General features: G+C 36.2%; 2 protein-coding genes across 3 annotated transcripts; one reads left to right on the top strand and one right to left on the bottom strand.

The window, feature by feature from the left end:
• Positions 1–418: 418 nt before the first annotated feature.
• Positions 419–11,669, top strand: LOC141833225 (glycosyltransferase BC10). 2 transcript variants are annotated; one of them, XM_074720611.1, is made up of 11 exons: positions 419–921; positions 1,028–1,144; positions 2,745–2,845; positions 4,406–4,477; positions 5,708–5,789; positions 5,874–5,954; positions 6,524–6,562; positions 9,469–9,534; positions 10,520–10,669; positions 10,993–11,121; positions 11,235–11,669. In XM_074720611.1, exons 1-11 carry the CDS (start codon positions 673–675, stop codon positions 11,253–11,255), a joined length of 1,107 nt encoding a protein of 368 aa, XP_074576712.1. In that variant the 5' UTR covers positions 419–672; the 3' UTR covers positions 11,256–11,669. The 2 variants fall into 2 exon arrangements, with proteins under 2 accessions (XP_074576712.1, XP_074576713.1); XM_074720612.1 differs by lacking the exon at positions 11,235–11,669 and having other exon boundaries at positions 10,988–11,104.
• Positions 11,670–12,031: 362 nt separating this feature from the next.
• On the bottom strand, positions 12,032–14,427 carry LOC141833994 (protein POOR HOMOLOGOUS SYNAPSIS 1-like). The gene is made up of 10 exons (XM_074721465.1): positions 14,146–14,427; positions 13,794–13,910; positions 13,353–13,418; positions 13,131–13,210; positions 12,852–13,024; positions 12,717–12,769; positions 12,610–12,637; positions 12,468–12,523; positions 12,362–12,386; positions 12,032–12,150 (listed from the first exon to the last, which is right to left on the bottom strand). The coding sequence occupies exons 1-10, from the start codon at positions 14,425–14,427 to the stop codon at positions 12,032–12,034; spliced, it is 999 nt and encodes a 332-aa protein (XP_074577566.1).
• Positions 14,428–14,605: the final 178 nt, after the last annotated feature.

Here is a 14,605-nt window from a genome sequence, read left to right on the forward strand (position 1 = left end):
ATATACAATATTTTTATATAAAAAATATTTTATAATTTAATAAAATTATTTAAATTTAATTAAAATTACTTAAAAATTATTATATCATTTAATAACTATTATAATACTAATTGCTATAACATCATAATAGTCATAAATAGCTACTAGAATAATTTTAATTATTTTTATTAAATTGAACTAATTTATTTAACATTATTATAGTAATAATTATTTCGTAGTTTTTATAATATTATTAAAATAAAAGTATTTTTAAAATAAGAAATATGATGAATGCTATTTTATTTTATTTTTAAAAAGTACCACACCCACTTTTGATTTTTGCCCCTAATCTTTTATTATTATCCTCTTCCTACTCCTACGCTACACTGTCTTCAACTGAACGCGACAGTGGCTTCTCACCAGACGAACTAAACTAAAGACTCTCTGCACGTGTCGTCACGTGCCAGTGCCCGCCCTTCTCTTCGCCGTCGCCGCCCGTCCCTAAATTTACGATCCATGGTATGCAGCTGAAGCAGTTCCTCAAATCTCCTGCCCAGATCAGATCTCGTCTGCCTGCGGACGGGGAGTTGCACATCTCCAAGGGTCAAGCAAGAACATGTGTTCTCTGATTTCTTATGGAAGCAATCTGGAAAGGAAGATAGAGAGATCAAAGAGGGGGCCGCAGAGGAACAGATGAAGCGGAGGAGCTTTTTGCCGCAGCATCGGAGCGGCAGATGGAGAATCAAGCTGCTGCTGATGGTGCTCCTCTTGTTCTCCTGCTTCTGCTTGCTGATGCTTAACCATTACTCCTTCTCCCGAATATTCGAGCATAGTGCGGCGGAAGCGGCTCCTGTCGTCGTCGCGCAGAAGCCCAAGATTGCATTTCTATTCATAGCGCGCAATCGGCTTCCCTTGGAGTTCGTCTGGGATGCGTTTTTTCAAGTATTTTTTTGTTTTATTTATTATTTTTCATACTTCGTTCTGCTCCTCCCCGTCCCTTCCATTTTATTTCTGCCGCACACTTTTTTCTCAGATTCTGTCATTGTAGGGTGAGAAAGAGGGCAAATTTTCGATCTTTGTTCACTCAAGGCCCGGGTTTATACTCAACGAGGCCACCACACGATCTGCCTATTTTTATAACCGTCAAGTCAACAACAGCATACAGGTTATTTTTCATCCTCTTTGCTTCTACAGTTGTACGGACCATTTTTGTTGTTTTGTAAGGAAAAATGTTCTTTCATATTATCCTCCTGTGTACATTTAAAGATTATACTGAGATCATCAATCTCCGTATTGGAAATTCTGCTTATGTACCATATTCTTTATACCATAACTCAAAACTGGAATGAAAGTTGCAGGTATCGAGAAGACATGAATCATGAAAATGTTAGAAGAATTAGCATATCTTATCATGGATTCTTTCTGTACGTGCATAAATTTTTGTCATGATCCCAATATTGATTTTATTGTAACAAAAGTGAATAATACAGAATGTTTCAGCTTCTCGTCATGTCTAAACGAATTTTGACCTTAATGGTTTTTTATTCTTCATCATTGGAGGTTCCTTCAAATTTATTCAAACTATCAATATTAACAACCATATTGTCATAACTAAAATATGATTGAACGGTTCTATTAGCATTGGCATTAACATGACCGGAATATGTAGCTTGTTGTTTTTTGCAATGTCCACCTGCATGTATGATATTGCTTGTCAAAGCATGTTTTCTTCTTAGAATTCTGCATATTAATTTAGGATATCATCTGATCACATACCCATAGCCTTAAAAATAATAATATGAACTGTTTTTAGCTCACAACTCAGATGGCCTTCATCTTGCACAAAGCACCTTAAAATAATATCAAGTTTCTCCTTCTCTCTAAATTAGAGATCATACTAGAGAAATCAAGGTATATGCTTAGTACACAGAGTATGTTTCACATTTGTTGGAGTGTTGAATGGTTAAATGTTCATTTAAATCATCATCCTAACTGACAAAGATTGTAATCGAACTCATCAAACTACTATTATTCCCTAAGTAACACTGCTAGAAGCAAAGTCTACATGGTTCAGTTTGACATCTTAACATAAAACATAGGCTGCTGCTCTTTGGAATTTGGAAATAGGCTTCAAACTAAAAGGTCATTGCACTCCATTTTTATCTATCATAGCATGCTACATGAGATTAGATACTTACGTAGCCTTTCCTATACCAAGACGATGAATCTGAGATTCCTGTTTGTCTCTCAATTTCAAATGGATTAAATATTGCAATAAGCATGAGGCCAGATTGACCAACCATGAAATTTGGTATGACCATACAACAACTATTGAGAAGCCATGAATGAAATTATCAGTCTGCTGGTAGTGTTGGTTCTTGTCTGACCATTACTTTCGATGAAATATTCAGGCAATATTAGTTGGTAAACAGTGGCTTGAAATCGACCACTTCAATGCTCAATATTCTTCATTCATTTCTTCATCTTGGGTCAAGAAATATGCTGCCACATTTCCACAACACACGAAACAACTAACATCATTTTGTGGTTGGCATTAGATTGCTATTGATGGTTCATTACTATATTAGCAAATAGCAATCTTGATTTGGTGAGGTGTTTAGCCAAAGTGCTTATTTATTACCATAGTTGCGTCTGTTTAGGTGCTACTCAACTGCATAACCTTTATTATTGGCATTATATTCATGTCAATATGTAAAAATGAACTGCATAAATTGTTGCTATTTCAAAGCTCCTTTTGTTTCCAGGTAGAGTGGGGAGAGGCTAGCATGATTGAAGCAGAGCGTATTTTGCTTAGAAATGCGATCAAGGATTCTTTTAATGAACGATTTCTTTTTCTGTCAGACAGGTGCCTTTTTCTTTGATTGATCTTATTATTTGTTGATGATTAAAGTTTAAACAATGAAAATGATTCCTGGTTATGATGCTATGCAAACTATGTTAAACCAGATAGGTGGTGGTTCTTGATATTTTTAATCATTATTTATGATTTTGTTACCTTGGGACTGGGTCCACTGACTTACGTTCCTTTATCTTGCCAATAACTAATATTTTATATTGTGGTCTTCTAGGTCGTTCATATGAGGATCTTTTCAATGGTGGTCCTAGGCCTTGATATTTTGGTAGCCCTTGACAACCATTGTAAATTCGTGCCAAAACTCAAAAATCTTAGTAGCATGGTAAAATTCAATAGACGATAATTCATATATCTAACTCTAGATAGATGGGACTTGTCTTATTGTTGTCATCGTCATTAGTATGCATGGAACTCCATTTCTCCATATGTTAAGTGATTAATGAGTAAGCATAGCTATATAACTCTTCTTCCCATTATGTTTAACATTAAAGTGTTGGATTAATCTTCAAAAAGTTCTATATTATTGACATATCAAAGTTATTTTGTTGATATAAATATGTTGAAAAGTTGTCTCTAGGCAGATGTTAAAGATTCTGTTGTTATTAATCAATGGATTATGAGCATGTGTAAGAGCATGCCTTTGCTTACCTCAATTTATTTTACCTTGTGCATAGCCTCTGAATTTGTGCAATAGTCATGAAGTTGGGTTAGTCTCAATTGTTTTGAGTTGGGTACATCTATCTTGTGTCAGTCTCAATTATTTTGAGTTGGGTACATCTATCTTATCCTCCATTGTGCGATGCTAGGTCACTAGTAATGGAACTTGCAATAGTGTGCTGATAAAAACAGTGACAGTATCTTAAAACATTACTGAATTTTCCAACTCTCCCAATGTTATGCTCTACTACTATGTTACACAGACTCATAATCATGAGCATGCAACATGGGTGTGAATCTAGTATGAGACAGATTTTGTGAATTTTTATACATGATCAGTAGAGGTGTCAGTTCAAGTCGTGGAAATAACATTTTGCAATGCAGAGTAAGACTGTGTACAATAAATACTTCCCTGGGACCCCACATTGATGGGAGCTTCTTGCACCAAGCTGCCCTTTATCGGCAAGGGTGTTAGTCTGTCATGAGTTCACTTTGAGTATTGGTATCAAAGTGTCCTATTTGAAACGAAGGGGATAAATGAAGAGTCTAAATATCAAAGCTCCACTATAAGTGCATCTTTGAAATATTCAATTCTTGTATCTATTCCCTAAATGTTGTCAGTGTATTTTTCTTCTAAATGAGACATCTGTTGCTTCAGTTTTTAGGAAGATCCTTTCCATGTTTGTTCATATCTGGTAGATTTTCATGATGATTTTTGAACTTTTTTTCACTGCCATGCGCGCACACACACACACACAGCACACACACAAACAAAATAAAAATTAACTTGATTAGACATATCTTTACTGTTCTCACCTGCCATCAACTAGTAGTTGTTTGACCTCTGCAAGTCTGAACAATGACTTATATGAATACTTCTCTTTATCTTGGCAGTTGCATTCCATTATATAACTTCAGTTACATCTACAATTACATAATGTCTACGACAACTAGCTTCATAGACAGGTAACATTCCTCGCATCCTGCTTGTCATGAACAATTTTCACATTTTTTGTATGTCTCTGCAATCTCAATCTTGCATTAATATTGTTCTCTTTAATTTGAACAGTTAAAAGGGTTTATCAATACACATTTTGCTTAACTAACTTTCTGTGTCATATATACATAATAAATTCCTATTTTTCATTTTGGTTTAGTCCAACATTGGTGGTTGGCTAGTTTGGGATAGTGTTGGTTCACAGGCCTTCATAAATCTATACTCATTAGCATCATAAGGGGACAACATAAAGCTCCATTTTTGAAATAAAATTGATTTGAAGTGAATCCATCAATTTTGCTTGGGCAGCAAGGACATTGCTCCTACACCTCCAGCAGAGCAATTTCTGCCATCAATTGATTCAACAATTTTTTCAACTGCATGAGTCAAGGTTTAGAATTGATAGCAATGAGATGAGAAGAGCAAGTGTAGAGTTAATTGTGTATTTCACTGAATTCTTGGGAACCCTAACATGTTGGTGAGTGCTAGAAGAAATGCGCCATGGGAAGTGAATCCTTTTGTATGAGTATCAAGTGCTAACTCTACATTTCTTTCGTGTGCTTCATCTTAGGTGGTAGTGGCTTAGGTATCTCAGTTGACTCCCTTAGAACTCCAAACCCTAATGTCATTTCTTGCATGTCCTCAATGTGAGAACTCTTTTGTCTGCAACAGATGATGCCCGGTGATTACTCTTCCATCTCTAGATCTGTAAGTGCAATGTCAATATTTTGGCAAAAAGGGTCACATCAGCTTTGCAATATCTTCTTCCTCTTTGGATGACCACAGCTGGCACCATTCTATGCTTTATAATAAAAGCAATATCATGTCACTGACGATCAAAGCCCCAGTAAATGGAGGCTGTAAATAATGCTTCTAAGGTAGCGAAATTCCTTATCGGGTAAGTTCTGATCTGCATGATAAGGCATTGTCTTGGCTTCTCTTTTAGTTGACATATGTCTAATTGAAGCACATTCAAATTGCTAGACAAAAGCAATTTGATCAATTACAGAAAATTGTATCCTTAATCAATTTGCATTTATTTTTATGCTTTCCCCACCAACATACATGCAAAACATATTCACATTTACAAAGAAACATAGATTTCAAATGAGGAGACTTAGCAATTATAAATTGCAGAATATATCTTTGTAATGGCCACAAGATTCTAATAGTATCTGATTATACAATACTGGAAGCAGTTTTGCTGATACCAAAGAGGGTCGTTATAATCCAAGAATGAACCCGGTTATTCCTGTCTACAATTGGAGGAAAGGATCTCAGGTACTGACTGAGATTTCTGAATTTGGTGGTATTTCATGTCTGTACTCTGCACGATACTAACATGATGTTTTGTGGCTTTTTTAGTGGGTAGTGTTAACAAGAAAACATGCTCGAGTTATGATCAATGATGATGCAGTCTTAACAGAATTCGAAAGGCATTGCAGGGTATGATTGCCTATTCTACTAAGTTCATCATTCAACTTGGTTAGAGTGTCTCTGTGGTCATATAAATCTTTTTTGCCCCCACCCCCACCCCCACCCCCACCCCCACACACACACACACACACACAATGCCTTGTATCTTAAAGAATAAGTGACAGGCTTTAGTAATCTGAAGTTGAAAATACTGATGATTCTTCACTGTTAATAAATTGATCAACTCTGCATGATAAAACATTCAAACTGATTTTATTGATTTTATGATCTTTTGGTCAAGGCACCATCTTTGAAGGTCTCCCACATTGTTTAATATTTTGCATCCTAGACCACTAGTGTCTCCTTTTCAGATGAACTTTTTTAGGTCACTTCCTCCTGCAACAGGTTGGACTACATTTTAGTTTTTGGCTATTGTTTGATTTAAGTACCAATGGCCAGCTAGATAGATGGACTTTGATACCAAAGAGGCAAAAGTCGTGTTTTTTCCTTTATTTCATAGTATGTGATCTCATGATATTTATTTTTTGTTTAATAAACATTTATATTTATCTGACGAGTGCCTTTGTAACTGTTTCTAGAGGAAGTCTTTACCAGAGTTTTGGAGGGATCATCCTTTTGTAAGTAGTTCTTCCCACTCAGTTTTAATTATAAACATACTTCTTTGTTTTGTTTGAGTATTTTTGAGAGATCTAATCATGAAAAGTTGAGGCATGTAGCATATTTCTATGCTGCATATTTTTCTAAGGTTTCAACATTCCATAGTAGCACAGTATATAGGGGTGCAAACAAATCGAATAATATGAAAATATTGATATTTGAGTTCAAGCTCGAAAAATATATGTGATATTCAAATTCGATTCGAAGCTCGAAAATACAAATAATTTTGGCTCGAGTTCGGTTTGAAATAAAATTTGAGCTCGAGTTCGGTTCGAATCTTGATTCGAGTAGAATCAAACTATAGTTCAAAATGACTTAAATTCAAGTTCAATTTGAATTATTTGAATATTAATTTGAGCATATTTAAATTAAAATTATGTAAAAATAACTAGAGTTCGATTTGAGTTCAGCTCGCGAACGGCTCGTGAACAATCAAACAAAATATTATGGATTCGAATTTGGTTTGAAAAAATTATCAAACATGTTTGAGTTCGTCTCAAATTCGATAATTTCGAATACGAATCAAATATTTTTCGAGCTGGTTCGAAAAGTTCACAAACAGGCTCGATTCATTTACACCCCTAATAGTATAGCAGATCAATTGCAGAATCAGTGAGGAATAGACTGACCTCATTATAACTTGCTAATTGCGTACATCTTGACTTCCCAATTGATCAAAGGGAGTATGTAATCTGGTCGATCAATGTCACCAACAGAATATCATATTTTTTAAAGCCTTATACTTTTTGATGAATGGAGCCTAAATTCTTCTGTCCTTTTTTGATGTGAAATCTTACCTGCTTATCTTCCTGTCGTTAAATGAAAGAAGAATCGCATAAGTAGCACCTTGTAGTATTTTCAGTATGTCTACCTACTTCTGGTATTTACTCCTAAACCACAATGAGACTACGGCTTCTTTGTGATGAATAAACTATGATTCCTTTCCATAGCTTTGATTATGACTCCTCTCAGTTAATGAAAATATTCTTTGAACTATAGCTTTGACCTGGTTGGTATAGGTTATACTGACTCCTTCCCAGATCTATACCAGCTACGCATCAAGCCTGCTGGAGAAAATCTACCAGCTTTGTCATTTTGCAATGAAACCCTACCACTTCTCAATCTTTCCAGAGAAAGGTGCATGTCAATTTTTTTTTTTTTGAAATTAATGGCACAAGCTGAGTTTTTGAATATATACTCATGCAAATGGTATGGCTTGAACAATATTGTTATCAGGACATTGTGAACAATATTGTTGCCAAAACCTTTATTATACTTCTCAATCCTTTCTTCATGCTCTGCCAGTCTTAAGGTACCTTTGTAGAATTCTTCGAGAATATGTAGGAAATTATGTTTCAACAGGTCCCAGAAATTGTGATAAAACTCATAGGCGAATTTATTAGGGCCTATAGATTTGTCCTTCCCTATTGAATGACTGCTAACTTGATCTCCCTGATAGAGAACACATACTCCAGATGCATAAGAGTTTCTTGGTTGATTAAGATAACTTTTCCAGGTTTTGATCTAGAATGAAGATGAAAATGTCCTTGCAATAGAGGAAAAAATGATTCCTTGAAAGCACTTGCATTCTCAATTTGCTCTACTGTGTGCTCGTCTCAAATTTGAAGGTAGGTAAAAAGGACTTTCTGTCACCAACTTTGACCTATTTGATCTCTGCTCTGTCTCGAATAGATGTCTTCAATATTTAGGTGGTTGTCAAAAGTTTATAGGAAGTTTTTTTTATTCCAGTTCTTTGGTTGTGAGATTACAAGATTTTTCAAGAGTTAACAAAGAATTCTTGCATGTGGTTATGCATCATTTCCCCTTATTTGAGTCCCTTCCCAAGTCTTCCTTTCTTCCTCAATGGAGTGACAATTTGCATTGCTCCAAAATCACGAGACTAACAGCAGCCTGGGGCAAATGTGGGGGGGGGCTATCCACCATCTTTGGTCTACCATTACCAGTAAAGAGTTAGCTATCTCCAACTTTGAGATTGATTGTCTATTTTCCTGGCTGCCATAAGTCTATATAAGGTAAATCTGCTTCTAGGTGAGTTTTTAAATATATTTCTAAATGTTATTACACAACTTGTTCAGATAAAGATTGATGAGACATATAACTCAATAGTGTGTACTTGATAGTTCTCATGACAATTTAGATATTTTTTACAATTAGTCTTGTCATCATCAAATGGGATTATGATTATTTGATAAACGAGTCTCAGTTTATGCCACTGACAAAAGTTGGGAAGATTGGTTTCACAGTTTGTACTATCAGAAGCAACAGGCTGCACTGTAATTAACAATGCCAATCAAGTGAACTAATTAGCCGTGCAAAAGGTTTTAAAGAGCCTTTTTAGATATCATTTGGGTGCATATGATAAACATCTATATTTCAATGTCAAAAAGGAAATTCAGATGCAACAACAATTAAAGTTTCATGATGAATATCAGAAAGCTTCATGGCTCACACATTGATGAGCATGATTGTGGTCGTCTTTAGGGAGTTGTCTAACGAAATAAGATCATCAGAATTCCTTAGTCCCCTTTGTCTTCCATAAGAGATGAGGAAATAAGGAAGATGAAGGGTTAGGTCAAGAGGTCTTCTATTGTTGATTGTTATGGCTTATGAACTTGCTCTTGGTTATGGATTGCATGTGCTTTGGGCAAGATATAAATTTGGTTATGAAGATCTGTTTGTCTAATCTGAGCAAATAATCTTGATTGTCCTCAGTCCATAAAAAAAATTGATTTGAACTGTTGTGCAAGCTTTTGTCTAATATAAGCACTTAATTTCTATTTTTTGAGTCCAACAGTTGATAAACATGAGCTAGTTTGACGTAGCTAACTTAATCATTCTTTTGCAGCCTGTAGATCCATCCAAGGAGCACAATTGTATACCAGATGAGCATTATGTTCAGACACTGATTGCAGTAAGACTCTGTGTTTGTTTATAGACACACTTCTTGTTCATTTAAGGCTAAATTATTGGATTTACTGTTAGGAGATTGGCACCCTTGTGCTACTATTTGATTCAATATTGGATGCATTTTCGGTATGTAAAAGTGCAGATATGAAGGTTTAAAAAGAAATAAATTATTTTATAACATGTAATTTTATCTGCATTTAATGGCCACAAAGATATCTGCATTTTCATTTGAGGATGCGGTCTCAATTATGCTGTTTACTTGAATGGTGTAACAACATATTTCTTATCATAATTTTTTATTGCAATATTACTGTGACTGAATTTAAAATAATGTCAACCTGTAAGTTGCCAACGCACCAACTTGATCACATAGATGACTTGAATTTAGGTTGTCCTAAAACATTCCCACAATATGTTGCACAATCAGGATATATGCAGTATGCTGCTTTTGCACTATGTTAATTGTAAAAGTATGGAAACACTGGATTATTGCATGTACGATTTTCTATTCTTCTAGTACTAGCATAAAAAAGGGCGACAAACATTTCTTAGCTCCCTTTAAGCACTTTAGCTAAGCTTCCATAGCAGTGGGTTGGCAAGGCCATGAGGCCATACCGAGAAAAGCATGCTTCCTTGCAACAAGGTAACAGGCGTCACTTTGATTTGATTGTGGTAGTCATGGAAAGGTATTTCCTAGTCTTAAATGTGCTGTTAGCTGACATGCTTCCGTAGGCACTTCTGTTTCTTTCCCACATTTATATGACAATTATTCATAAACAATTCTTATTTGTTTTGTGTTCTGTTTCACTGGCCATGAGATCTTATTAAGAAAAATATGCTACTTGGCCCATACAAACTACTTCGTGATTGTCTTTTGTATTTCTATTTTCTGAGGCTTGTGACCATAGATTAACAGTTCTATGATGTGTATTGTAGTCTCATGTTTTTCATATCATTGAAGCCATTAATAGTCCAATTTCACTATCCAGCAAAAGGGCCTTGAAGGTGAAATTACGCGGAGATCATTGACACATACATTATGGGATCTTTCATCTTCCAAAGATCGTCAAAGGCGAGGATGGCATCCTGTCACATACAAGCTTTCAGATGCTACACCCAAGCTTATCAATGAGATAAAGGTATGTGATATTCAAGTACTAGTATATTTGGTTTTTATTATTGATTTGATCATATATATACGAGCACAGGGGTTAAGGCCCTTTGTAGCAAAGCAAACAATTGGGCTTGTAAGATAATACGAACTTCACTGCAATAATGATGTTCAGTGGCTCAAAGATTTGATAATCACACATCCATTAGTGATAGGCTTGAACTATAGAAACGTTGGAATTTGATCATTAGTAAATGATTAAACCAAAACCAAAGGATTTTGGTACATAAATCTTGGGATGATCAGCATGCCTTGATTAGGTATCATATCTCAAATGTCTTCGAAGTGCAGGGCATAGATAATATATACTACGAGACCGAGTACAGGAGGGAGTGGTGCAGAAGCCAGGGAATGCCATCGAAGTGCTTTCTCTTTGCGAGGAAATTCACACGAGCTGCTGTCATGGGGCTTCTCAATTCGGTAACGCAAGACTCACTATATCTATCTTGCTCATTCACTTCATATGCATATGTACATGACATGATCGATCAATTCCTGTTCCCTAAGTATAAAACTTGTATCTCACTTTTCAGTCAGCGCTAATTATAAATTGAAGAACAGATACATTTATACGACAGTTCGTCTACAAGTCTGAGGAGCAGGTAAAACTCGTCAAACTCCTCCGATAATCCTTCACATAAACTTGTCGAGCAGGCAACAAATATATCAACTGTGGGCTGAGCTATGGATGTAAATGATAAAGCAATAATTTCACAGTTATAGCTTCTGCAAAGAATATGTATATTTCTTCCTTTTAATTCTTTTCGACCTCTGGCTTTCTGATAATTGTTGACCTTGTCAAGTTAGTTTAATAGGGGCCACGTAGAGCAAGGATATCTGTTCCAGGTTCGGCCAAAATTCTTTCTGGAGAATGTTTTTTATTGACTGAACTTGTTTTCATGTTAGACAATAGTTCTTGCTGGTGAATGTATCTTTTTCAACTAATTAACACACATATGGAATTGATAGAGTTGAAATGTCATTTCTATTCCAATAAACAATCAATGCCTTCATTCTCATTCACTTTGTTTGTCAGGAAAAAAACTAATGTCTATCCCCTCTTGACATCTAAAATCACATAAAGGGAAGCTTAACTACTATTATATTGGTAGGGATGTGCTAACTGCTATTCCCTACTCAGAATAGCAGTTTCATACATACAAAATGCCCATTCCATTGGTTTATTCTTTTTCAGAGTTCTAAGGGAATGACAAACAAATTGTTTCTGTAATAGCAGATTGATTGTATGATTAGAACCAGTTGTGGTTGCCAAGCATCAAAACTGCAGTTTTCATCTCATAGCATGCAGCCTATTAGATGGATCTTTGCACTACTTTATCTGACCTTTTGAACTAAAAGAGCCTGGATCATCCAAAGAGGGGTCAGTCACCTCCAGTGCTAGGTCACCGCCCGACTCATAGATAGCCTTCTCCAGCTCGGAGAGAATATCTGTTTATGCCGAACATAACAATAAAAATAAAATCAAATGGAATTACTGCTTATTGATTCATCAGATCTGACATGACACAACCTAACATTAGAGAGCACAAAGGATAGTAAAACAACTTTATGTGAAATCTTCTCGCTGAAATTGACAACATTTTAGTTTCTAGCAGAGCATGTAAAAAGGGCTCAGAATGGGTAGATGAAAATGGCTTACCATGAAAAGTAGCATCTGACATGCACTGCGAAGCTAGCACCAACGTGTGAAAAGGTATGAGAGGGCAAAACAAATTAACAAACAGTAACAAGTTAGAGACATGTACCTCAATGCTGGTTGTAATGTCACCTACTTCCATCGATTCAAGCTGCTCAGGTGCAGCTACGAGTCGGACAAAATGAAATGAAAAACAATTTGAAAATAGAATGAGTTCATTCATCCAACACGATACTTTGAGACTCAAGTACCTTGTAGTAAAGGATTCACCAGGTGCTCCTGCACCATGACATCAATCAGAATTGATTTCCTGCTTCGAGGACATACTAATGGAGTTCAAGAACTTAGTGAAATGTACCTGAGCATGAGATCCAGGATCAGGTTCACCTATACGAACTGTTTGATCTATAACTGTTAATCAAAGGAAATACAACCTTCATTAGTCTTTGTTGGAACTTGGAACAAGATTTCAGAATAGTTAAACCTACACAACCTTTTTCAGTACCGCTCAAGCAATTGGTTAGAAACTCCGTAAAGCTGTGTGGAAGCTCAGAAGAAATCGATGGAGCACTGCTAAAGAGCATTGAATGCTGTGATAACTCCGGCTCTTTGTTGTCATCAGAACCTCGAATTCCTCCATCATTCATTGGCGTAGGCTCTTCGATACTTAATTCGCCATGCAAAGGGATTCATTATCATTTGTAAATCTTCTACACCATTAATAGAATAAAAGGAAGGGGGAAAAAAAATCTTCTACACTGAATATCCATACCTAGAATTAAGGCCAGCTGAGGAAACTACTTCAGATTGAGATGAAATTTCACATTCATGAGGAGCATCATCCACCATCTCCTTCGAGAAAAATAAAATAAAATATAAATAATCTGCTACAGTTATAAATATACTTGATACAGGCGAATATCTAAAACAAATCAAGATATAGAGGATTGTGCTTTCACCAGAACTTATTTAATAAGAAAAGAAGAATGAGCACCTTCACAAAATCAAGGAAGGATTCTGCATCAGAACATGTTGAGAACCGCATAGCAAACTTCTGAAGCTGCAATACTTCTTACAAGATTAAAAAATATTTTTCTTTTCAACGTTAAAGCAAGACATTTTGTAAGGGCATTGAAATGCCATAAACAATGACAGGTTGCAAAGACCTAACATCACTGGAACTTCAAATTATCCAAATAAGAAGATAACAAACCCTAGAAGGTACTTCATTAACGAAAACAAGTTTATTCCGGTGAGTATAGATCTAAGGCAAACCAATTCAGTCTGGAAAATTGCATACCATTAAGATATGTAGACATTACAAAAACAAATTCTATACATTGAGAACAACCGATTTCGGAACTCCATTAGATTTTTGTTTCTTTTTTGACAGAAAAAAATTTATAAGAGCGGGGAAAAAAACGATTAAACTTGCCTGGATGAATGAATCCATGTAACTTGCAAAGACCACCCTGCTGCTTCTAACTGGGCATTGAGGAACGCATGACACTTGCGGCCATGAGAAGTTGAGATTTGAAACACAGTGTTCCTCCTGAGGAGAAAATTGCTGTCAGTTTACTATAGCAATGCTTTTCATGCATTAGCAAAGACAAGACTCGAAGCTCGGAGAACAGAGAATTAAGTCAGCTACAATTTTAGACAAAAAAAGTGCAGTTTCTGTGGTAAAGGTAAATAGCAAATAAATGACAATAAAAGAAAAAGTTAACAATGAAATCATAACCCTAGACATCAATGCAAGACGAAGAAAATAGAAGACGAACAAGAGCGCATGCTAATGCTGGAACGGTGAGGGAGAGGAGCGGAGCGGAGTGCAGATTTGGCTTGTGTACAAGGAGAGTGGCTAAGGACTTCGAGGAGATCCATGTTCCATTGGAGCATCTCTTGATCTTCGGGAGGGACCGGAGACCGGCCGGAGGCGCGGACCGGGGAAAATTGAAGAAGCGCGCTAACTCCACCTTCCATTGCCTTGCCCGCGGCGTCGCCGGCTCCTCGCCCTCCGCCTCCGTGGCCGCCGAGGGGGATATCAGCAATCCCTCAGAAGAAGCCATTTGCATCAATGTAGAAGCGACCAAAATGAGTGAGAGCATCAATGCCGGCGGCCATCTCTCTCTCCCAAAAAAAAGTAAGATCAGTGACTGAGGATTCGCTCAAAGGAGCATTTGAAGGTGGTCTCTTAGAAGAGGCTTGGGATTCAGATATCACATTATGAACCATTAAAAATGAAAA

This window comes from Curcuma longa, chromosome 8 (genome assembly GCF_044706935.1).
Source record: "Curcuma longa cultivar G26 ecotype Majalengka, Jawa Barat chromosome 8, ITB_CL_G26_1.1, whole genome shotgun sequence".
NCBI lineage: Eukaryota > Viridiplantae > Streptophyta > Magnoliopsida > Zingiberales > Zingiberaceae > Curcuma > Curcuma longa.